Source organism: Balearica regulorum, chromosome 13, assembly GCF_011004875.1.
Source record: "Balearica regulorum gibbericeps isolate bBalReg1 chromosome 13, bBalReg1.pri, whole genome shotgun sequence".
Classification (NCBI taxonomy): Eukaryota; Metazoa; Chordata; class Aves; order Gruiformes; family Gruidae; genus Balearica; species Balearica regulorum.
Window position 1 is genome coordinate 20396503 of NC_046196.1, and position 24773 is coordinate 20421275.

Sequence of the window (24773 nt, forward strand, 5' to 3'; positions counted from 1 at the left end):
CTACAGCATAAAAAAACAAAGCTCTGCTTTGTTGAGAAACTCAGTTGTCAGAAACCACGTGGAAAAGGAAGATTAATCAACCTTTGGAGGCCGGTCTCAGATGCACAAAGGACAGAAGAAAAGTTAGTGGGACACGGTGGACTAATCCTTCTGCCTTTCTCCCACACTGAGCAGCTTCTAAAAAGGGGATCTGATCAATTAAACTGCTTCGTCAGATTTTATACATCAATAATGCAACAGGCACATCTTCAGGAGAAATAGAACAGGTCAAGGGCAGGGAAAAAAATCATTGGACTGGACATGGAATACTTAGCCAGCACCAAAACCCAGCATGCGCTCCCTCAGTCCTCTTTGCACATGGAAAATTCTGTGTGCAAAAGAGTCTATCCCTTTTTTGGGTTTTTTGGGGGGTTTTGGGGGGTTTTTTTATGTTTTTGGTTTGTTTTTTTTTTAAAGTATGGGGTGCCCTGCCTTTATGTTAGAGGAAATAAATTTGGGGGGGGGGGGGGGGGGGGCGGAAAGAATCCCAAACAGCAAACCCTCTAAACTCAGCTTGGGATGTTTTGGGATCTGTGATAGTCTGCAGCTCCCCTAGGAGCCAGAGACACATTCTTGGAGTGGTCACTCTGAAAATGATCTTCTGCACACCCCGAGAGATCTTCACTTTCCTACTCACCCTAGGAGAATAAGGGAGAGGCACAAGTACATCCCATCAAAACCAGAAAATGGGTAAAAGAATATTTTTAGAGCATTGGACTAGCATATAGAACTATTTTCCTATTTAAAAAAACAGCATCCAGAAGGGTCAGGCATCGTCGCTAACCTGTGCTGCCCCAATAAAATCCAACAGTTTGCCGTTGCAAACACTAGTCAGGATCACTTTATTTTATGAAGTCCCTGATGTACTTTCAAGCTACTCTTCACTTAAAATTTTATTAGAAGATTTGAAATTTCTAAAAGCATTTTCAAGGCAAAAAAATCCTGCCAAGTCCTCACTCCCCACAGGAGCAAGCACCAGAAACATTATTTTGTTTTAAAATCATTATCCCGGGCGAACACTAAAAGCCAGGTGCAGGGAGGATCATGCAACAGCTATCGACCATTTCTATCAACTCAAAAAGAAAGGGCACAAAAAGAAACTTTCTTGTGGGTTTCTGAGTCACTTTTGTTTCTTTACATTCAAACCTGTGGACGCTTGGATGGGTGGGAGGGAGATGGTGTTTCTTGGAAGCTAAATCACTGGTTGTTGTCAGTTGAAGAGCTGAGGTTTAACGGGATCTCCCCTTGGACAGCCACAGAGGACAGGTAGGAAGTCATATTTTCAGATGGAACATAAAGTGATGAACTTTCAGGCAAGCTGATGAGGTCGTTTCCAAAGATTGACTGACGATCAACGAGGAACTGCTGGGCACTTTCAAGAATGACATCTTTCCCTAGGAATGCAAAGGACAACAGAAAACTTAGTTTCTGGAAGGCAAGTTACCAGACTTCATGTATGTAGAGCTGAAAACAGGCAAATTCCCACTGCGACAGGACGTGAGGGACCTCACTCCAGGCAAAAAAAAAAAAAAATGCTTGGAAACACCTGAGTCAAACTTGGGTTCACTCAAAAGCCCATTAAAATCGGTGGAAATCTCTGCAGGTTGCCAGGCTGGGTTCTGCCTGAATCGTGAGGTGCCTCACAAGAAGTGAAAGAGGGACGGCCAAATGGCTGGAGACACTGAGAAGTGGGTAAGAGTAACTTCTCCTTCACTCGAGAACTGGTTTTCCTCAGCTTTGTAGAAAGAGACATCTGCCAATTGCCCTGTTATTCCAGCATCACGCCACTGCGTGGACCAGAAAGGCTTTGCTAACAGGGGGTGCTCCTCTTGTGCAGTTCAGCCCCAGCCTGCAGAAGAATCCTCTCCAGCGCAGCTGGGCTTTTGAGGCCTTCGATGCTCATGCAAGATGCTGAGCTTCAGGTGGAGACTGGAAGTCCTTGAACTACACACAATACATCAAAACTCTGAGGTGGGGTCAGGTGGCTACAGCACCAAACTAAGGCTCACAAAAGCTTCTTTTTCAGGTCTAGCCCAGTGAATACACATGAAAATAATATATCACTATTCCAAGACCAGGAAAAAACTTCTAGATTCATATCTAAGGTCCATATCAGAGTCAGCAAAGGGAAGAAGATCAGCTGGACCTTTCCCTTGAGGTCTGGTAAAAGGTCTGGAGAAACTGAGACATAACCTTTGCCTCTGACTGCCAGCAGCTACCAGGTCACTTCCTCTGCAGCAGGAACGAGAGGAAACCCAAGACTCGGACAGCTCTTACCACCCCTACTTCACTTAGATCACCACATTGCTCTTAGGTGGCAATGAACAGGCAGAGAAAACAGTGGAGACACCGATAGACACGATGTGGACCCAAGCAGGAGCAGAGGCAGTTCCGTTACATTTAAACCTCAGTTTATCCCCCATGGATTCCCACTGCTCAGTAACTAGCTTAGCAGTTGTTGTGGAAACATTGCTGACTGACAATCATGAAAGTAAAATAACAAACGTGTTTTGTTCCCTGAAAGCGGCAAATGGTCAGTGCTGGACATTGCATCTGGCTGCTGCCATGTTTAACACCTTAATGACATCCCCATTCCCGAGTCTGCCGGAGCTGCTAGTGCTCCTACCTGGGCAGGCGCTGTTAAACGGTGCGTTGAACGCTTTGGAGGACAGCTCAGTTGCATTCTTCTCCAGATCCACTGTGAGTCGCTGCATCTTGATGCAAAAATATAAACTACAATGTACAATTATACAAAGACAGGGGAGCTTGTTAGAACTAGGCCATTTCTGAAAATCAGTGCTTCATCAATGCTGCACAACATCCCCCAGTAATGCGAGCTATCCTCCCTGCCCTGCCTTTTCTCTCATGCAATCCTTTTTAAAAGGGGCCGCCCCTTGCTTCCAAGACTTGCTAATATTATCTCTCTCTTCAGAGACTCTCCTTCCTAACACTCAGGAAGTGGAATTACCTAGTAAATTCAAAATTATTAAATCGAAACCTAAAAAGGATAGTGATATCATGAAGAAGGCTTAGAGACCTTTCGCACTTCATTAGAATAGATGATACTTTGCTTGCACGTCTGTAGAGATGGCAGAACCATCCAAGTCTTTATCCAACCTGGCTGGCAGTGAGGGCTCTGAGAATTCACCCTCTGTCAAGCAGGAAAACACCCAGTCAGGAAACTCACTTTTCCTTCACTGTTATTAAATCACCATACGCACTCCAGAAACATCTGTGGCAATGTCAATTCCAAACAAATACCGTCAAACTGAATTTCTCCTTGTTTTTTCTGTACGGGTATACATGAACCTCTATTCTAATTGCATATGGTTTTACTGCTCCTGGAACGTACAGGGATGGCTGCACTTTATAAAGGCGTATTTTATACAGGGCTTTGGCAGAAAGACACTTTATGAATCTATGGTATTAGTAGGAAGTGACAGTCATGCCAAGAGAAAGTTTGGAGCAGCCAGCTCCAATCAGAGACTCCAGGACATCAACACGTCTCTAAAGAAGCTCTGCCTGAACGGGGGAGCCAGGTCACAGGTATGAGATAACACTCTCAGCCTACCCTCAGGAGATGCTTACGTGCTGGGCTTTCCCACACTCTCCCTCTGGCTATAAAATAACTAAGCATTCTTCAGTTATGCACAAGCTCTACTTCATAATTACTGTATTATTAGTAGTAGTATTATTATCCTATCTCAGAAATACACATCTCTTACCGGGGACAGACTGGCTTCCATTTCAGTCAAGTTCCACTCACTCAAAGACAAATTGGGATTAAAGACCTGTTGGGAGAAAAAGACAATTAGGGCTCTGAAAGGCGTAATGGCTCGAGATACACGTATCCTCAGCCGTCTGCCTTGGCTGCCTGCTCGAGGTTGTAGTCCTGCTGGCAGAGATGCCGGAAAGCAACGCCCGCCCGTGCCTCGGCCGCTCTGACACATTAACCCAAGCTGCAGGGAAAGGCTCGTGTGTGTTGATGTGTAGCACAGCCAGCAAACAGCAAGGGCTGAGTCGTGGGCGCTTGTGCGGATCCGCACGCCTTGCTGCTTTCCAAGCGCAGACACCCGGTGCCACAGTCATGTCGTAAACCAGGGCAGCTCTTCGTGTCACTGCACATGCAAGTGAGAGCCCTTTTTTGCTGCTCTTGGGTCCCAGGACACTTCTAGATTCACATGGGTGTTTAAAAGCGCTCCAAAACACAGTAGCAGAGGGCAGACTGCTGCCGCATCAGTGTCTCGATGGCAATTTCTTGAGAAGTCTGAGCAATCTGGGAAAAGGAGCTGTTGATCTGGGGTACAGTTTTATGATTCATTCTCCCTCTTGTGACGTTCAGTTGCACAGAGAGAGAAAAGTGTGTCAGTAACAGGAAAACACCTCCTAGTGAGAAATAAGAAACAGAAACCAACGGAGCCAGTGACAGAGCAGCGGGCCATTAGAAAACCTTCCCATAAAGTCAAAATCAATCGCAGACACTTGGGAACTGGCTTTAAGAGAATAAGATTGATTTTTTTTAAATGATTTTTCATTCCTGTTTATCCATGCAAGTTTACTATGCGCCTGCATCTGAAGCACCTCCTCAAGGGAGCAGATCTTTGACATATAGATTCTTTTGCTACGTACAGAGTTATTTGATTATTGGCAAAAACCTTTCATAGACAAACCATATGTACAAGGAGAAAGAAAGAGAGAAAGGATCAAACCTTCATATTTCTGCATATATATTTAAGAAAAAAGCCACTATCCATTTCTAGAGAAAAGTGACCTGAGAACTGCAGACAAAGATCTCTGCAGAGAGAGAATCTGACATCGGCTACACTTCCCAGAACGTGAGGAAAAAGGGAAGGTAGTAGAGCTAAACACAATCTAGGAGTATCTAAGATGCAGAATATGCAAAAAATAAACCCACCCAAAGCAATTACCAAACTAGCCAGAGTCACATTAAACCTATTTTATGTACACGTGTTAGGTCTCACAACAGTGTCTTTACCAAACGCACTGTGTTTTGTGCTCCTGTAAGTTCAAATACGTATATTTTCAGAAGAAACGTAAAAAAGCATCACTTCAAGTCTGAAATCCTGCCAGTTCCTATGAGCAGGTCAAACCAGAGCTGTGACTCTATCGGCAGCACGTGACGGATAAAGCGCCGCACAAGAAGCGGCACCACGGTCTATCTGCTTTACAGCCCAAAGGTATCGCTGTGAGCTTCGCCACTGTTTCGCGCAGCCGCCCCGGTGGAGGGGCTGACACTCACATCCAGGAGGCTGGCGGGCTCCAGGCCGTACTGCTGGCTCCTCAGCAGCAGCTGCAGCCCTTCCAAGCTCCAGTCGGTGCCCTCCAACGGGTCTGAAATATCTGTTCTGAGAAAAGACGACAGAAATATCACCATGAATGAGACTTGCATAGGTACATACAGAAAGCAGGACTGAGCAGCCTTCCGATGCAAGGGTTATGTTTAAACCTCATTTAGAAAACCAAGAGCCCGCTGTCGGCCTGGGTTTATGCCATATCACTTGGTTTAACCCCAGAAGTACAACCCGGCAGAGCACAGAGGAGACTGGGCTGGCGGTAAAACAAGTGAGATGACTCCTCTCCTGGGTGACGCATGTGGTTTGGGGATGGACAGTCTGTGCACATCTCTTCAAGACCGGGAAAATTAAAGCTTTCCTTGGACGAAATCCTTCTAGAGAGGCACTTGGGATTCAGAATAGGCTGCATTCCCATCCTCCTGGGTCCCAGGCAGCGGAATTACTATTAACTAATGGCTTTTAAAGGAGGGAGTTTTACCTGCAGGCACTCAGCCTGCAGGCTGCATTTACCCAAGCCATTCAGCTAAAGGAACAACTGTGAGGCCCTGCTGTGTTTTATAGCCCCCAAAAGCTATAAAAAATTATTCTTAAAATCCAGGGTCTTTAAAAGAGAATGTTTTTTCTTCTAATAAACTGTTTTAAAGTAGCCAGTGGGGTTGAGAAGGAGGAATTTGGTTCTCTGTAAGGACCCAAAGGAAAATAGAAGCCTTTCTGATAACTCTATGGAGTGTGGGGTTTTTTCCCCCCAGCTGTCCTCACATTGCTGCAGTTGCCATAAAAAATGAATTCTGCAGTTAACTTCTACTTCATCCACCAAGTTGCAACCATGCTTTCTTGGTGAAGTCTACTGCACACTCATCCCTAACGCTGGTGCTGTCGGGATGCCAGTCTCAGCCCACGGCAGAGCACAGCTCCAGAAGCGGCTCACCCGGATTGCTCTGTGGCCGAGCCTAATGACACTGTCCTAATGCCCCTTGCAAGAGGGCATCATTCTCTGGGTGACTGTCACACGCAGGACACTTGCATGCCCTGGCTTCAAAATAATGAAACCTCAACGCCCTTGTTACAGACTTCTGAACACAAACTCCCAACTCTCCATCCCTGTGAGTGACCTCACTTGCTATTGCATGATTTTAAGGCATGATTTTTTTAGCTTTTTATACAGCCTTGGACTGCCTAGCATTATACTGAGCCCCTCCAGTTCAAGCAGACAAGCACAGCAAGACAGCTCAGTTTCGTGGGTTTTCGCTCTTAGTCAGAGATGAGGAAGCCGAGATGTCTTGCAGTGTCAGCTCCCCGGTACCTCCCCAGAAGCATGTGGCCCCTGTGATGGTGACAGAGCGACTGGCGGCCCCCTGAAGACAGCTCTAGCACTGACTCAGGAAAGACACCTTGGAAAGGTGATAGGAGTAGATGCGAAGGGAGAACAAACTAAAGAGAAAAGTCTATTTGACTTGACAGCACAGGAGAGGAAAAGAAAGGAGGCAAATTATTTCCTTCTCAAGCCCAAGCCTGGGGCTGATAAATGCTTTGATGTCTTATCAAATATGTGTCCTACTTAGTGCAGAGGTTATGACGATGATTGACCGTCATCTTCCATCACTGTGTATTGGCACACAAGTGACACCTTATTCACTGCACAGAAACACCAGTGACAAGTATTTCCTTATGACTTTACGTAACAGAAGACCCAACAAAACAAATGACAGACAGCACACAAGCTACTGGAGGTGTAGCTTGTCCGCAGACCTGGGTGTTGGTCTGGGCTCCAGCTTTCACTTGGACCATGGGCAAATCCCTCTCACTGCAAAAACCTTCTTCCTGCTCCCACGGCTCTGATGCACATGGTCTGACAGCTCCTCCTCTGCTGGGGCCTTCAAGCAAGTCATCCACAGACCCCCAGCCCTGTGAACTGTCCCCTGGGCTTCAAGGGTCCCCTGAGCAGGTGCCACAGGTACGGGATGGAGCTCACCAGGCTGCGTTAGGTGACTTAAAGTTGGCTTCCCTTCCCCCTGGCTAATGGGAAGAGAGGGCCATGAAACACGCAGGGCCACAGCTCTCCCTCGCTCCCCTCACCTGTCCAGCAATGCCCTTCTGCCTCTTCTCTCGGATGGTTGTGAGGTCCCCAGTGGGGCTGCACCACAGCTCCCTTTGCCTTCCAAAACAGACTGAACCATGGCAACCGGGAGCACAGGGGGCTCAGAGCAAGCCCGGCAGCCTGGCAGGGGGACGTCAGGCTCAGCGGCGGCTTTCACTCCAGGGCTGACCGGCTCTTCCTTGATCAGCATGAGGCACTTCTCTCTGTATCAGAGATAAGAGTTAGCACCACACACACATCTGCTCCACAAAGGCCTTGCACTACTGGGAAGGGCAACAGCACAAGGGCTTGCTTCCACTTCCCATCAAACTGCTCCACAGAGTCTTTCCATTCCCCTAGAAGGGCAAAAGAAACCAGGAAACTTGGTTTCTTTTCAGCAAGCTTCAGAAACATACTCAGCTGGAGTATCTTTAGTCACTTCATCAGTCATAGCTGTAATGAATTTGCTCCATTTGATTGTTTTGCAAATATGGAAAATACACTTCCACGTGTTCATCGTTCCTCAGATAAGTGTTACACTTGAGACAGGTTAAAGGGTCACTAGGGTAGACAGGCTCCCCTGAAAAAAGAAAAGTCTCCACCCTAGAGATAGCAGTGGGATCAGTAAGACCTTCCCATGCTGAAATTAGGGCCGGACCAGCAAGCACTCTACAGATCCCAATGACACAGGTCAGGATCTTGTGGCTCTGCAGGATTTGGAACAGAAGCGAACAAGATCTGACAGTCCAAGTCAGATATTTTACTTCTTTGGAAGCAGAGGTTTGCCTTTTTCCAGAGGGAGAGGCACTCCATGTTATTCCTAGACGGACATATGACATTGAGGTTTTGAATAGTACCATTTTGTATGTAAAACTCTACTCTTCACTACTTACAGGAGACTTTACAGCTCCCTGTGAAACCGCACAACTGGAGCCAAAGTGACAAAGGCATGTAGAGCAACAGGCACGGGGCATGGAAAGCCACACTGAAAAAATACCATCTTACAACACTAACAGACTAGCTTTGCTGCAAGACAACACACGAGCGTGTCACACACACGGGATGATGGTATGTGACACTACTGAATCTTCCTCTGCGTTCCTTTCGGATCGTCTTCTCATCTCCTGAATCCTAAACTCCCACCAGAAGCTCATGTTGCTTTAGGAAGCACCACACTCCCGAACTCATTAGGACCATGGCTGGCTCAGATTCTCACGTCATGCAGACACAGCATAGATCAGAGGCCACCAGATGGCACTCAGTAATTAGTAGAAGTAAGCAACTTAACTTGAAGGTTATACTAAATTTTTTCTGCTTTAGAAATGGCTTCCAGGTTGGTTGTTTTTTGGTTTTGTTTTGTTGTTTTTTTTAATCTGGAGCTCTTTACCTTCTTCTAGCTAATTTTATGGCTACGGTTTAAATTATTAGGCAGATTTACAGGCAATTTCTAGAGTCTGCCTTGCCTCTATGCCTGAGAAACTGTTTCCATGATTCATCTGTCTACTTACTTTCCACTGACATAGTTGTAGCTATTCTGCTACGAGCCCTAAATACACTGCATGTCTGTGGCAGGAAGAGATAAGCATTAAAATATCTCTGCATTCAGTTCTTAAGTTACTGGGACCTTTTCACAGAAAAGTTGTCAAACATCGGAAGTTGTTGTGATGCAACCTTTCTGTTCTCATTAGCGGAAAGATGTACAGTTTGATTCTATTTCGTCTTTGTCAAAGCCAAAAGGAAACGTCCTTTCTCTCAAGAAACACAACAAGTGTTAGTATCTTATTATTTGATAAAGTCTGAGACAGCCCCTGTCTTGAGAACAAAACATAAGGAAACATGCAATACTCCTCAAAGAGGTGAGTGGAAGTCCTCAGCATGAAACTCATGACTTTGTTTTGAAAGTTATGCTGTTATTATCCCTCCCTAATTCTGAAAATCTGACCCACATTGCAAACTGGAAAGAAATATTCCAGCCCACCATCTCTATAGAGATTTGCGAATCAGACAGAAACTTTGGTAGAATTACAGCCAGGAAAAACTCTTTTGAAGTTATGCATGTCCATACCCAACTCTCCCTGGTTTTAATCCCAAATATGTTTACCTGTCATTGTCAGGAGGTGATTGCGTATTTATTACGTTGGATGGTGATGCTTCAGTAACATCAGATATGATGGGCCCTCCCACAATTGCAGGGCTGTTTAAGCAAGAGGCAGGTTCTGTCGATGGCTAAGAGGAAAGCAAAAAATCATAAAGATTTATCCTTCTGAGGACCAGAACAAGTCCAAGGTCCTATCTGAGATACAGTTTACTCACTGTGCCCTTGAGTCCTCCTTGCATGGAAACCAAGCAAGTTTTTACCTGCTATGCAACGGGGTCTGCCTTTCCCTCCCACGACCCATGGCCTCCCACATGCCCCTCTCCCTGAAACAGAGGAGCTGAAGAAATAATCACTCACCTTTGCAAACCTCTTCTCCACTGCCAAACTCTTGCCAAACTACTTACTCCGTAATCTGTACTATTGCTTCAAACATTTTTCCACGCTGGCTAAAGAAATCCCACAAAGCTCAGAGGTTGGCGTAAACCTACCGACTGTATGAAATAGGGGTCATGGAGGGGGTCCGTAGACAAATGCCGGCTGAACTTGGACACTGGCGGAGCTGAGATCCCGTTGTCAAGCATCAGAGGTCTGTGAAGAGAAACTGGTTTGTTTTCCCAGCATGTACTGACTGGTTCTGGTTGCTCATACACGAAATGTCTCTCGGCCAAGGGTTGTTTTCCCCTGGGTACTCTGTTTTTCCTCAGCTGTAAGCTACTGTCTTGTCCAGTGGTACAGACAAGGAAGGGAAACAACAGTTTTAAAGGAGGTCACCATTAAAAAAGGGCATTAGCTGTACAGATGATCTGAGTTTTCTAGATTTTATTTGAAAGATGCAAGTAAAATAACAAATTCAATTTATATTGTGAATTGAACAAATTCAATTCATATTTTCTTCTAATTGCTAGTGGTTTCAAGCTCCAGGCTAGATCCTCAGCTTGTTTAACTGGAGGCAGCCACGCTGAAATTATTTGTGCAATACTGGAATGTGCCATCATTACCAGCTCCCTTGCACTCAGGGCGTCTTTGGCAAAGCTACATCTCAGCGTAGCACCGCATAAAAGGAACCTGTGCCATTCGGTAAGTAATAAAACAGGTGGAGACACAATGCAGAGCAGAGCCTATACTTATTGCATACAAACCTTTGAAAAAATGACCGACAGGCTCTTACAGACGGCGACTGACAACAAGGAGTGGGTCTGCATGCTGGGTCCTGTAGCAGGAGTGCTTTATGCTTACGAAATGATTGAAATCAAGCGAAAATGGGAAGAAGCCTCAAAACAGCACCACCATGAAACTTCCTGGGTGGCAGCCCTTGGTTTTGCGATACAGTCCCAGAGAAGCTGGGAACTGGCATATTTTGCTACACACCCACTATTGTTAATGCTGTGATGATCCTATAAAACTGCCCAGCAAATCCCTTTTCTCCTCCCACTGCCCCGCAGTCAGGAAAAGCATCTTCAGCGTTCATTTAGAAGACAGTGATTTGGCTGAGGGAACCAGGGAAAGCCAACCGTTTTTTTCCACAGTAGTATCTAACAGGCTTGACAGAAGATAATTCCTAGCTCCCTTCATCCTACAGACACTGGCGGTGGATACGCTGGGAGAAATTATGGGTTTGCTCCAACCTCAATTAGCTCCCACAGTGTAGGGCATGATACAGCAGGACACAGTGGCCACAGTGCTTGAGATCTCGGTGCTGGCTAACAGCTTGTTTAACAGCCTTTTTCTGTTCTGTGACATTAATTAAAGACCCAGAATAAAAAAGAACATTTGAATCACCCTGATATGGACCTTGTTATGGCATAAGCTACCCTTCAGTACACACTGAGATATCCTAGCTAGCCCTGCAACAATTCTGAATTTGTGGCTCCAGAAGCCACAAATGAACCTCCCCATCCAACATTTCTTATCACAGTAACTTTGGTGCCTAACCCATCTAAAAGCGCCCCAGGTCAGCCGTGCCCGTGGGACCTACAGACGTGCCCATCCTGTCCAAACCTACCCAGAGCCCCCAGTTGCTCCAGGCTGTACACTATGCGTTCCTGCAGTCATTTAAAAGAGAGACAGGAAAACAAAACTGTGAAAGATAGAAGGGCAGCTATGGACACAAGGCTCTTGAGGTTCCTTGAACACAGATTTTCATGTTTCCAAGGAAGCAGAAACTCAAATTAACATGCACAATACTGTGCAAACTGCAGCTGAGTTTTATCAGTGTGATCCCTCTTCTTAAGGAGGCCACCACAGTTGCTGTGCAGACAGCTTTGTGCTCTTCTGCCCCTTGCAGCACAGTTTCTCACTAATGATTTGCTTTTTTCAAAAAGCAGTGGTCCGTGACAACATTTCTTGGGCTGCAAAGCTTTTACAGGGAGGGCATGGCCCCAACCGTGGAAATTAGAGGTCAGATCTGGCATCTCATTTCTCTGCTTCCCCACTCCACTGGAGGAAAATTTCCCCATTCGTGAACCTCAGCGACTCAAAGCAGCTGATACCCTCCCCTTGAGCCCTCCCTCTTTGCTACCACTCTCCGTGCAGTGTTTATCCCTTCCAAGAGGCTCAGCAGAGAGGGTAGGCAGAGGTAAGAGTACCCAGCTTGCTTGTCCAGGTTATGGGCTCCTTCATTCAGTCCTGTGTTGCCTTTACAATCCTCACAAGAAGAGCCAGTTAAGAACAAGGACACTGACTTAAAGAAAATCACCACCCCCACCCCCCCCCGAGCAGCCATTCTTGGGCAGTCTGACTCCTTTGAGGCACAGAGAAGTTTCTGAGTTGCCAAAGGCCACGAGGCAATAAAGGTGGGAATTGGAGGCAGGTCCCTGCCCTCAGCCTGAGCCACAAAGGCAAATTCGTCATAGGAGCCCCTCTCCCTTCTTTAGATCACAAGCACCACAGAGCAAGAAACGCATGGCTGCTCTCCTGGAAGGCACTAAGCTTCCTAATTCAATCATCTCCTCTATTCACTTGCCTTGAGGAGCTTATTTATGACTCTAAAGATACCTCTTGGCTAAAATCTTCCTCCACCTTCCTCTCTGTAAAGCCTGCACGTTACATGCCACCAAACCTGCGCTGGATACACACCTCGTTCAGTGACCATGGGCCAAACTAAAGGTGTCCGTGGGCTCCCACTGATGACAAGTGGCAAAACTGGCACCTGTAGGACCAGCAGTGGGGTCCTGCCGTTTACCCTCCCACTAGTTAGTGTTCCCATCTCCCATCTCACTCTGTATTCCCCAAATAAAGGTCACGAGCTGACACGGTGCTTCTCTAAAGACCACTGAATGGGGCATGTCAGCAGGTCTGACTCGGCAGTTCAGCCCATTCATTTCCCATCACCATGGTGCCCTGGTCCGGTGACCGCCTGCCTGGGCAAGCTGAGCTTGTGTTTTTAGTGAGGGGGCAGCATTATGCACCCGTGAGCGTGTGCGCACCACACAAGGGTACTTACAGCTTCCTCTTTATCCCAGTGCTGCTAGGGCTTGATTGGAGCTGGCCAAACAGAAACTGAATCAGCTGTCAGGAGAGATCAAAATCCGGTGTTAATCAGCAGAGTGATTCAGCACTCCCTGCTCTCGCAGCCATTCTTATCTCACACATTCCTCCCTCACAACACCAAAGCTGGGAGCAGCCATGAAATATGGGAGCCAAATTGCATGAGCCATCGGAGCCTGAAACGGCACTAAGCTTTCCAAGAACTCAGAGGACCTGCCCGGCTTTCCAGAAGCCCAGCCAGGTGCCTGCTTTGTGCGAAGGCTGCTAGATGCACGTGCTCAGCGTTTTCTCTCTCCACTTCTGTGCACGCAGAACTCCAGCTAGCCCTGTTAGACTTGGAAATCTGCCTGTGAAGTACACATGCGAACATTCCTAGGCCTGGAGTTAGACTTGGCCTCCATAAAAGTCTTTAGAGACCTTTGTAAAAGGCTCTATAAAGTCTGACAAAGACTTTGCAAGTGGAAGAGGCAACCCCCTAGGGGAGACCCTGGATGGAGGTCTCAGCTCTTTCAAACTGAGTTTTTCAGCCCTGTGGTACTCAGTGTTGGTAAAACAGGACACTAAAAAGCAAGCAGAATGGCTTTGGAGAGGAATCACTTAGCAACATATTCCCAGGTCAGCCTAATGCTCTGCTTTGACCTCCAAACAAAGAGAGTGTTATTATTATATACCACAGCTGTCTCTTACTCATTGCTCAATATAACAAAGTAGAGTCGCATAAATGCCTCTACAATGAGTGGTGTGGCTGGTCCAGCCTCCGAGCTGGAGGAAGTTTTGACAGCCCCGTGCATTTCTATCCAGTCCTGTGACTCTGTGATGCCACGTGAGGGTCAGAACGTGGCTCGCAGGGGGACTGGGAAATGTGACATGCTCAGTCACGTCAGCACCATCCGGGAATCACTGCAGAGGCCTTTTCTAGTACAGGTCATGCTAGATTTTAAGGGAGATGGCTCCGCAGTGCTCTTTCAGTCTAAAAGGTTGTACAGTAATTCCTCGACTATAGCAGTAACACCAGAAAACCCAACAGTTGCTGGAGGTCCCCTCTGGTGGAATGGCTGGCCAATTCTGCTGCCTGCAGCTTCAGTGGTGGCAGGAGGGGGAGGCTCCTCTCTTGTACAAAGGAAAGAGGAAAGATTTGGGGAGCCCAAGGGCATCGGTACAACCAGAACACAGCCAATACAGGGCACTTACTGAGAGCTGTGCTCTCTTGCTCAGGACTTTGACAGAAAAGTGGTTTCTAACATCACAGCAAGGACTGGCAGGGAATTTAAAATCTTTTGCTCGAGGGCATAATCTATGCTGTGTTAATGACCACTTTCCACAGGACACAGAGGAACGTAACACGTTTGAAAGAGAAGGAAAATAAATACACTGTAATATCAGAGTGGAGAAAATTATGTGACAAGAAAAATCAGAGGAGGACATACACCATGCAGTACAAGTGAGTTTCTACCTTGTTGATCACTTTCTGTTGCTGCGAGTGGTTCTGCCGGAGAGAAACAACTTCCCGCCAAAGAACTTCATTTTGCCTGAAAGTGAAACAGAAACTTTCTGTGAGCACAGAAACATCCCAACAGCCCATGGTGCTGCTGTGAGGCACAGAATCACAGAATGGTAGGGGTTGGAAGGGACTTCTGGAGATTATCTAGTCCAATCCCCCTGATAGATCAGGTTCATCTAGAGCAGGTAGACCCAACTGTGCAAGTCTGTCTCACTTTGGGGCTCTTGCAGTGCTTGGCTCTTTTCAGGTGTCCCAAATGGGGTCACACACTTCCTTTCCTTGTTTTTCATCAACCTCAGAATAACTACAGACCAAAGCTTGGAGGAGAAACAAATAAAGAGAAACCAACATTTATAGGTGAAGGTAACAAGAGGACACGTGTGTTTAGTTTTTGTGGAACATTTGGGCCAAACTCAGAATTTGAGCAAGGCCTGATTTGTGACGTTGAATGAATTGAATCGCCAAGACTGTTCTTTCTGCAGAGACAAGAAAGCCCAACCTCTCCACAACTGTCCCCAAAGACCAAGAGAGATCTTATGGGCAGAGATCCTATGTACTCTGCCTGCTGAAACCTCATACATGTGATGGTACAAAGGCATGTTTGGGAGTGACTGGAGCAGCCAAAGCGATGCTTCTGCATCCAAGAGCCTCGAACTAGGAGGACTGTAATTATTTCATTAATGGGAGTCACTGATTTCATCCAGCAAAGACCTGTGTCCAGCTTGCAATTGCATAGAGCATATTTGTTTTCTGTCTGCAAATGCAGCACACAGGGGAGTTACAGGCTTCCTTGAACAGTCAGCCCCAGAAAACGGGATGGGGAGATGCAGAGTTTATTTTGCTGCGCTGCCTCCAAGCCTGGATGCCAGCCAAGTCCATGCTGGAAAAGGTTTCACCAGTGAATTTATCTCAAGAGTATATGGATGCACCAAAACCAACAGGCCAGCAAAACCGCTCATACAGGTGAAATTTATAAATCCTTTTGCTACATATCCCTTAGGTGGTTTTAGTCCTGTCTGGTGTGGATTTGATGACAGAACTGGGAAGATAAGGTCCAGAGCTTGAAAGAGCATGGTAGCTCTTGCTTCAGCAAGAATCTCTGCGGTGAACTTTCTGCTCTGGTACTGACAGGACTTTCAGCAAAGCAGCTTTCTCCTTCGTCTGACAGCTGGCACTGGAGTTATGTCCTCACGGTTCTTCACCAGAGTAAATTTCCTAACATAGTTTCAACCTGGGATTTCTGGTCTTAAGTTTATAAAAAGTTGTATTCTTTTCATCAGTTGAATGCAATTTTGCCTTTTGCCTGCTGGAGGAAGGGAGCCACCAAATCAAAAGGGAGAATAAACTAGAAGCAAGGACAAATCATCAATAGTGGAATTCTTTATAACTTAAATAAGATACAAGCCTAGAAACTCTTTCATTGCCACTGTACCTGGATTTCATGGCATGATTTCATGCATGTGCTAAGTGTGGGAGTCATTAAAAATTGAGGTAGGATAAACATATTTATCTGTTGGATGTAAGGTGCTGGGCTGGAATGAAGTTGCACAGTATATGATGTTCTCTCAAGGCCCGGGATGCCAGCGTCATCTGGTGATGTATGAGTATCAGCTTTCATTATAAAAGAAGGTTTTGGGGTCTTTTTGATTAGTCAAGTGCTTTTAAAACAAAGTTCTCTGCAAGGATTAAAATTCTGGAAGCAAATAAAACCCTCTCCAAGTACGTGATTTATAAAACCGTATCCATTTACTAAATTCCTAGTGACCACGTCTGACTCAGAAAGTCCCGGAGTCTCAGACAGCTGGAGGTCAGGCAGGCACATGCAAGAAGCACTGCATGTGCTTGTTTTGCTCTTATACAACAATTTTGGCCACATCAGAAGACACGCTCTTCAGAGAGATGGGTCCATGGGCTAAACACTACAGACCAGTTCTGCTGGTCTTAAATGTTTTAGGCCAGTCATATATTTTGGAGGTGGAGGATGACAGATATATTTTTTATATTTTTTTAATAGTTGGAGTGGACACCACCATGTTTCTGCCAAGGACTTTTCTACGTGTGAGAAAGATTTACATCTTTACCATCATTTTTATCTGGAGGAAACACAGTTATCCAAGTTAAATCCTCAGGTTATACACATATTTCCTACACGGCCTCCTCTGTGCTTTCCTCATCTGTAAAAAGGGAAATCATAAATTAAGAGAAGATGTCTACCTTTCACTGAAGACAGAGAGGCTGAGCATTAATTCATATTTTATAGATGATCGGGTCTGCGTAGAAATCCTAGATGTTATTGTCTCAACAGATCTAGTTAGTCCCTGTGCTTAGTCCCTGGCTCAGCATGTGCTCCCTGGGGAGGGAGGTGTGTAAGGCTCCTCCTTCCAAATATTCCCCAAGATCTACAACTCTAGAGAAGCAAATGCCCGTAAGAAGCAGCCCGAGTAGGATCCAACTCACTGCTTCATGTCCTGCACTTGACACTCCATGTTCTCCTGCTGACTTCTCAGTATCTGTACCTCGTATAGCAACCTGCTGAGGTCCTCCTGGCGCATCTTGGTCTCCTCACTTTTCACTACTGACACCTGAGGAGGAAAAATCAAAGATGAATTTTACCAATGCAAGAAGGGCCACGGACAGTGTCGTTGCCATGGCTCTGGTGCAGGACTTCCACCAGCCGGGCTCTGACATGCAGAAATACTAGGACAGGTGATGTGCACAACAGTCTGAACTATCCTTAGGGTATTATTGCAAGGGCCAAAAGGGTAAAACAGAGTGAAGAGCAGGACAAATCCTTTCATATAGAGGATCTGCTGGCAGCAGAGTGGGGACTTATTTCAAATCAGCTTAGGAAAAAAAAAAAAGTATTTTGAGGACCAGGGAGGAATTGAACTAAGTTGTTTGATTAAATCTTTCTACTTTAACTACAGAGAGACCCAATCCAGCCTCGTGTTTTACAGGGATGAACCTGAGGTAATGCTTCTAATTGACGTATTAGACCTGGATTTCCAGAAGGCTTTTGCTGAAGTCCCTTTTCTGAAGTCGCTATGCTAATTTGGTAGGAGAACAGCCCTTTTTGGGCATCAATGATAGGTTAAAAGACACCAGAGAGAGGGCAGGAATAGGTTCTCTCTTCTGTAATACCAGATGATGACTGTTGGGAGACCCAGTGGGAGTTATGCCGTACTTTTCTAGAAAAGCGGGTAACGATTCAAAAGCAGAGCGGTGTGAAGCAAGCCTGGGCATGCAGCACTACATGAAGGTCTCATGATATTGAGCGACAGAGCAAAAAAAACAGAGTCCAAATTCTGATGAAAGCCAATCCCTCCATGCCGAAGACCCCTGCTCCAACCGTCCACGTATACGGAGAGGACAGAAACCAGACCACAGGGTGATCTTGGAGTTATGCTGAACGGTCTATAGCATGGTGGCCTGTGGTCTGAAAGCAAACAAGCATTTTGGGACTTATCAAGAGACCCTCACAATGATCATGGAGTGCTGTTCTGGTCAATCCACCCCCAAAAAAGAGACACAGGAGGGTTAGAACGGGACAGGGCAGGCAGCCATGGCGGCAGGCACAGAAGGGCTCCTGTTCGGGGAGAAACAAGGCATTTCCTGCTTGAGAGGCCCAAGGGACAGGAAACAAGTATTCATTACTTCTCTCCCAGCAGAAGGCCCAGGGGAAAACAAATTAAATAAAGAGACAGCAGGCTTAAAGCAAACCAAGGCAGCTATATCTCCACACAGACCATTAGTTAAGTTTTGGGATGTATTGTTGAGGGATGTTTTGGAAAAGCACCACATAGCTTCTCCATACCGGTGGTGTGGAACCTTCTGGAACAGGAGTCTGCTGCGTCTCAGCCTTCCCGCCTTGCCTCAGCCTTCCCGCCTTGCCTCAGCCTTCCCGCCTAGCCTTAGCCTGCCTTCCCGCCTCAGCCTTCCCGCCTCAGCCTCCCCACCTCAGCCTCAGCCTTCCCGCCTCAGCCTTCCCGCCTCAGCCTCCCCACCTCAGCCTCAGCCTTCCCGCCTCAGCCTCCCCACCTCAGCCTCAGCCTTCCCGCCTCAGCCTCCCCACCTCAGCCTCCCCACCTCAGCCTCAGCCTTCCCGCCTCAGCCTCCCCGCCTCAGCCTTCCCGCCTCAGCCTCAGCCCTCCCACCCCAGGGGCTCCCTGGGGGATCTGCCAAGGCATGGCTGGTGTGTGCTCCTCCGCCCGCCGCCCCCTCACCTTCCTCTTGATGTGCTCCAGGAGGTGCTCGTGGCCCTGCAGGAAGCAGAGGTGCTGGAACTCGGTGTCATCTCGCTCAGGCTTGACAAGACCCCCCTGCTCGATGTTCACCACCTTCCTGAAGCCATCTGCATGGAGAGGGTGCAGGTAAGGGCCAACAGACCCAAGCCTTCCTCCTCACCTCCCACCCCCATCGCTTTTGAGGATATTTCTGTTCGCTCCCCACAGTTTTTGTGCCCAAGGCACAGTTGTACCCCGTCCCCGCAGCTGGGCATGTTTATAGGCCATATCTACAAGCAATCCAGCACAAAGGAGAGCCCTGTGCATCCCACTGGCCACCCCTGCTGCTGCCCCACACCATGAAAGCCTTGCTGACAAACCCTTGGTCTGCCAGGAGCTGAAATGCCTGCTCTTCAGAAACCTGTTTTGATTTGCAAGCCAGAGGGGTTCAGAGGAAGGTTTTTCAAAGGCACAGACCAGCATCAGGTGCCACTCTTGGAAAAAAAGGGTCACACGCACATTTGGAAATCTACTTTGAATACTTCTCTGAAGTCCTAGAAAAGTTTCTAAACCATATCTAAAGACGGGCCTAAAATTTACAATAGTGCTACTGTATAGCTAAATAGCAAAGTTAAAACTTTACTGAGGAACTTTGTGAATTAGTCATTGAAAAACTCCCAAAAACTGTCAGAAAAGAGCCATATTTAATACAGTCGTGGTCTAGATATGGCTGAAAACTACACCTAAACCTCATTTAAGGAGTGAACATGTCCAATCAGCACAGCAAGGTTTTTGGGGAGAAGTACTGTCTGTTGTTAACTTGGCTGGTGAAATGGAAAAGCTCTGGGCAGGCCACCCTCAAAAGCAGCAGTTTCTGAGGGAGGTGTCACAGTATCAGGCTGCTGAAAAAAGCCCCATATAGAATAAAACGGAAAAGAAACAATAAGTCATCAAACTGATGCAAGAGAAGCAGAAAACCTGGTAACTGAAATTTCTTAGCTCACCTCTTACAATGTAATCTAAGAGAAATTTCATGCTGGAATCTAAAGTCAATGCAAGGAAATCACTCCCCTGGGATCTCAGAGGCCAAGTCCCCTTTGGCAAAATCAGTAATGCCAGAATAGCGCACGTATGCGAGATCTCAACTTTTCTATCCAGAGTTCTCTTTCACGCCTCCTGTCCCTCCTGCCCTTTCTGTCACTCCCCCTGCGTCTGTGGGACCCACATGGCCCAGGCTCTGGAGATTGAACTTACACATGTTCAGCTGCCGGACGAAACTGGCCATGTTGTTGTGTTTGAAGTACTTGGGGAGCACCTCTTTGGCAAAGCGTCCTTGATCGAACACGTGGAAGCTGGTGCCATTCTGCAAAGGAAACAAGGAGAAAGGCAAAGTCATGGGAGCGTCCCCGACCGTGAGAGATGCCCAGGAGGACATGATCCCCTGGAGTCCTACAGCAGGGGAAGTCGTGCTCTTGGAATTGTCACCTTGGTGACAGCAGCCTTCAGTGATGGATGTGCTCCCTTCAGTTCTAGTACTGTCAGTCCTCTATGACTGCAGTTTTGATCTTTTTCTACTAAGCTTTGCCACTGCTTAGTTGAGAGCCTTGGACGTGAGAAACTGCAGACTTTTGCATCCAAATACCTGGTAGACTGTGACCGTCCCTCCCTTGCGTGGACCTCACAGAAAGACTCTGGTGCCTGAAGAAGGTCCTGGAAAGTGGGAATTGCCATTATAACCCCTCAATCTGCTTGTATAGGTCTAACTCCAACCCTTCTGCTCCAGAGCACAGCAGTCCCGGAGGGAGTGCTGCCTGGAGACATGGCACAGGAAACACAGCATGGCAAGAAAGCAAATAATCTCTGGAGACACCATGCTGATCAAGAAGCTCTATGAGCCTTCTCTTGATTAGTTTTGAAAGTACACAGCCACAGGAGCAACCCACAAAACGTTACGAGTCATGCTTTACAGTCCAAGCTAGCAACATGCAAGTTAACCAGATAAAATATCCGTTTCTGGGGTTGCATTGCCAGGATCCGTGATTGCAAAACAATGCAAACCACCTGGGATGGCTGGCAGAGACAGGCAGGCTGCAGGTCATGCGCTTTCCCTGCCTGGCCTTCTACCTGCTGACACTTTAAGCTGGTACAGAGAGGGCCTGTGAGACACAACACACTGAAGCAGCCTTGAAACATTTTGCAAACAGCAATCCACGCAACCTTTTTAAGGGACAGAAGAATTGGCGATTCATGTTCATCTGTAGCCAACACTTAGGAACAACGTTTCCTAAATCCCCAACCTCAACAGCTTCAGTGTCTCCAGGATATGGGGGCAGGGGGACCACCTTAAAGCCTCTCTCTGCTCCAGATGGGCAGACAGCACAGGGGTTTTGGAAGAATGAAGAATCATGATTTCAGACTGGAGTTTGAGGCACATATGGCATTTTTGTAATCTTGCAGAGAACGGTATAGGGGCTCACACTGGCTTTGCTTGTGGGGAGAGAAAGAGCTGCAAAAAGCTACCTGGGGAAACACGCAACTGTGCAGCCCAAGCTCACCACAGCTTTACGGCGGGACAGGCAAGATGCAGAGACCTATGCCAGTGCAAAGACATCAGCAGATATTAGGGACTTACCAACTCAGCTGCAGCTGAGTTTCCAGGGACGGCCAGCTAAAGGCACCAGGGTCTGCACGATGTAGGCAGGAAGGGGTCTGAGATCAGCACAGCCACAGTCATCCTCCTGCTGTGTTCAGCGTTATTACCGGCAGTCAAACGGTGTGTCAGCTTTGGGGGGGTTATTTCACAGCGGACTGGTTTTTGACACAGGAGGACAGTGTTTCGTAAGAGCGAGCACTCAGGCTCTGCGTGCAGTAAGAGCGTACCAGACGTGTGGGTCCCACCACGCACCCATCACAGGGTCTGCAGCTGCATGGGTGCACTCAGGGCTGCCTGGAAGTTTCTAAACCAGGGAGTGTAATCAGGAGAAAGCTCAGTGACTAAAGAGCGGCCGGTGTGTGCCTATAGTCTGCCCACGGCCACCAGAAAACAGCCAGTGGCATACCCTGCTGCCCTACTCCTTGCCACTACACTTCCATCACCAAAGGGTACCAATTCCCTCTGTGCTCTGGCTTGTCAGCTCTAACAATTAATCCTGCACGTCTACAAACGTAGGACTCTGGTTCAGCTGTACTTCTTGTTCACTGCTGGTGACTGTTTGCCTTGACAGTGCCCTTTGACCATCACCAGGGTCCTTCCCATCATTCTTTACCCACGCAGCAGAAGCAAAGACTGCTCAGGTGATTAAGAGATTCACTAATAAACCGTACGCTGAAATTATCCTCACAGTCGGAGCTTGCAGACATGACAGCAGGGACCAGGGTTTCCCAACACTGCAAAGGCTGCTCTGGGGACAGAGCTGGTTTATCCTGCTTCCCTTGTGCTTCTGCCAACTCATTCCCTCTGGGATACAGCTGTGTGTCCCAGGGCTGGGCAGGCTGACATAAAATGAGAAACACGAGGGGTTTGTGTCCCTGAACATCTCCTTATGGCCTCCCTTAGGAGGTCATTCCTTTGAATTCAGGGCTGTAATGTTCTCAGAAGCTGGTGCACCCAAAAGGGTTCCTACAAACACAAGAGACTTTGGAGTTCCTGTGTGTTCACCGACCAACCGGGCATGTGCCAGCTTGTTCCCACACAGCAGCTGTGCCTTGCTTGTCTTACATCATGGGAGCACAAGCTGGGAGAAACTTTGAAAGTCTTCTCCGCCCAAGGCAAAATTGATTCTACAGGTGTCAGTCTTGGCAGATGCTTATCTTTACTGCTTTTGACAGACACCCCGTGCCCTGCCCAGGCAAACTACTCCATGAATTTGCTAGGACTTCTTCCTAACTACGTCTTCCATTTTAAAAATTCATTTAATTATTCCTGTCCAATCTACCACGGACATGGCAGACTTTTCCTTTCCAGCTTACAACAGCCTTTAGCGTATATATATATAAACCATTACCGTGTTTCATTCCCATCTCTTCTCCTAAGAAACGGTTCATAGGTCCTTATAGGTCCTATTTTCTAAGAGTTCTGATTACATCCAGAAATCTTAGGCATGCACACAATTTCTCAGCTCCAACAACGCTGATGGATAGAGGAGGGGGACACAACATGGGAAATGCAGACATCTAAAAGCTTTACCAAAACCTCGCAAGAACGTAGCTATAGCCTATGTTAGGTTGCAGGCAAGCAAAGCGTAGTGGTCAGTCAAAAATAACAGTGTTACAAGCGTAACAGAGCTGGGACTATTTATAAACGTGAGAAAATCCTTCTTGGTTTGAAAGTCCTTGTTTAAAACACAGGATACCAAACCTCAGTGGTTGGGAGAGGTATGGCGGCGTAACACCTACACCAGCAAGCAGCCATTGCCTTGGATAGCAATCCAGCTCAAACCCCATCGCCAGTTTTGAATGAAAACTCTGCTGGACACAAACACATGACAGAAAGGCTCCTTCAGATTTCCTCCCCCGCCCCCCAAAATCTGCTTTTCTTAAGGATTCTCGACATCAGAGAACAAGTTTATGCACACAACTTATCTGATAACTCCCTGCTGCAGACAAATCACAATATCATATGCAGGAAGTCTCAATCGGGTCAAAAGCACAGCGTGGCATCAAAATACTGTACTAGGGAGACAAATCATTTTAATTCTCTGATTGCACTTAGCATATTAACGCCTCAGTGACAAATAAGGAGCCAAAGCAAAGCAAACTATCCCTATGAAGCTGTACAGACAATACACACACACATCACCACGATCATCTCACAGACCAGTTGAAACATTAATTACAGCTCTTCCAAAACAGCGAGCGATTTAGGGTGCCAGTCTGAGATCTGTTTAAACCACAGGTTTCAGCCGCGGGTCTGAATGCTGTTTATCTGCTGCCTTCTCCCAAGGCATTTGCAGAATACATGTGGAATAACATAAAGAGCAGTGGAATTATTTAAGGGCTTTGCATCTTTTCTGGAAAATTTTAGCAAAGGTGAAAAACCTCTCTCTTAAGGAGTCTGGATTTTTAGAAGATTCAGTATTAGACACCTTTTAAGATGCTTAAGCGAAATGTGTAAATACTCTTATTAAACCACTCTGAAACCAGTTGTCCCTTTGAAACAGAAAAGCCACAACATTGCAAATAAATAATATTGAGTATATCCAAAAGGTCTCCTAACGAACTCTCGGTCCGTTCACTCTCCCGGTTAGCTGGCCAGCACTCGTAAAGCAATGGGACGTTGCTGTGATATCATTTGCGCCTCCCACCTCGGGTTCTCCCGGTGTTGCAGGCACTCAGTGACGCCCGATATTCGCTGTACTTACGCTACTCCAGCAGATGAGATGGTTCGTTTCAGGATCTTCCACCAGCGTCCAGAGTTTGGTTAGGAAGGCTGGCACGTTGCTGGAGTATCCATCCATCACCAGAGAGCTGGGTGAATCCTGCATTGTTTTTCAGTGTCCCAGCTACGCTAACCCCATCGCTCTCGGCGTGCCTGCCTCCCTGCACGCGCGTGTGTCCGACAGAGAACGAACCACTGAATTTTATCCCGGGCCAGTGCAAAGTAGGCTCCCAGGGAGTCACATCAGCAGCGCTGCTTGCACTCTTAAAAACTCAGCACAATGCGATGGCATCACCAGCCCCAGAGAACAATACACAGAATGAAAATGCACTGCAGCCGATCTCGCAGAGCTGTGAATAAATACGCAGCGTCATGCAAAGGGAACACGTGCTGCGCACCTTATGCCGGGAGGTTAGCGAGTCACCGGAGTGAACCCACCTGCCGAGAGGCTGCGGGATGCCCAGGCACAGCGATGCCAGGTTGGTGAAGGCACCTGAATTGTTATTTTGGAATTTTCTTGTCCTAAACGTTGGCCGGCACAGATGAACAAGGGCTGGCCAGACCTCAGGGCTGCAATCTTTGGCAAGGTTTTGAAAAGTCAAAATTGTAAGCTGGTTTGGCTACAGACCCCATGTTATTCGTCAAGAGAAATGATTT

At 47.1% G+C, this 24773-nt stretch overlaps 1 protein-coding gene across 2 annotated transcripts; it reads right to left on the reverse strand.

Annotated features, from left to right (window-relative positions):
• Nucleotides 1-528: 528 nt before the first annotated feature.
• HSF4 (heat shock transcription factor 4) lies at nt 529-24693 on the reverse strand. Of its 2 annotated transcripts, XM_010305416.2 has the most exons (13): nt 24100-24693; nt 19994-20102; nt 18740-18867; nt 16974-17098; nt 14469-14544; nt 12972-13036; nt 10018-10117; nt 9533-9657; nt 7431-7655; nt 5300-5405; nt 3765-3830; nt 2666-2753; nt 529-1433 (listed from the first exon to the last, which is right to left on the reverse strand). In XM_010305416.2, the coding sequence occupies exons 1-13, from the start codon at nt 24220-24222 to the stop codon at nt 1237-1239; spliced, it is 1533 nt and encodes a 510-aa protein (XP_010303718.2). In that variant the 5' UTR covers nt 24223-24693; the 3' UTR covers nt 529-1236. The 2 variants fall into 2 exon arrangements, with proteins under 2 accessions (XP_010303718.2, XP_075621614.1); XM_075765499.1 differs by lacking the exon at nt 24100-24693 and having other exon boundaries at nt 19994-20177.
• Between the last annotated feature and the right edge of the window lie 80 nt (nt 24694-24773).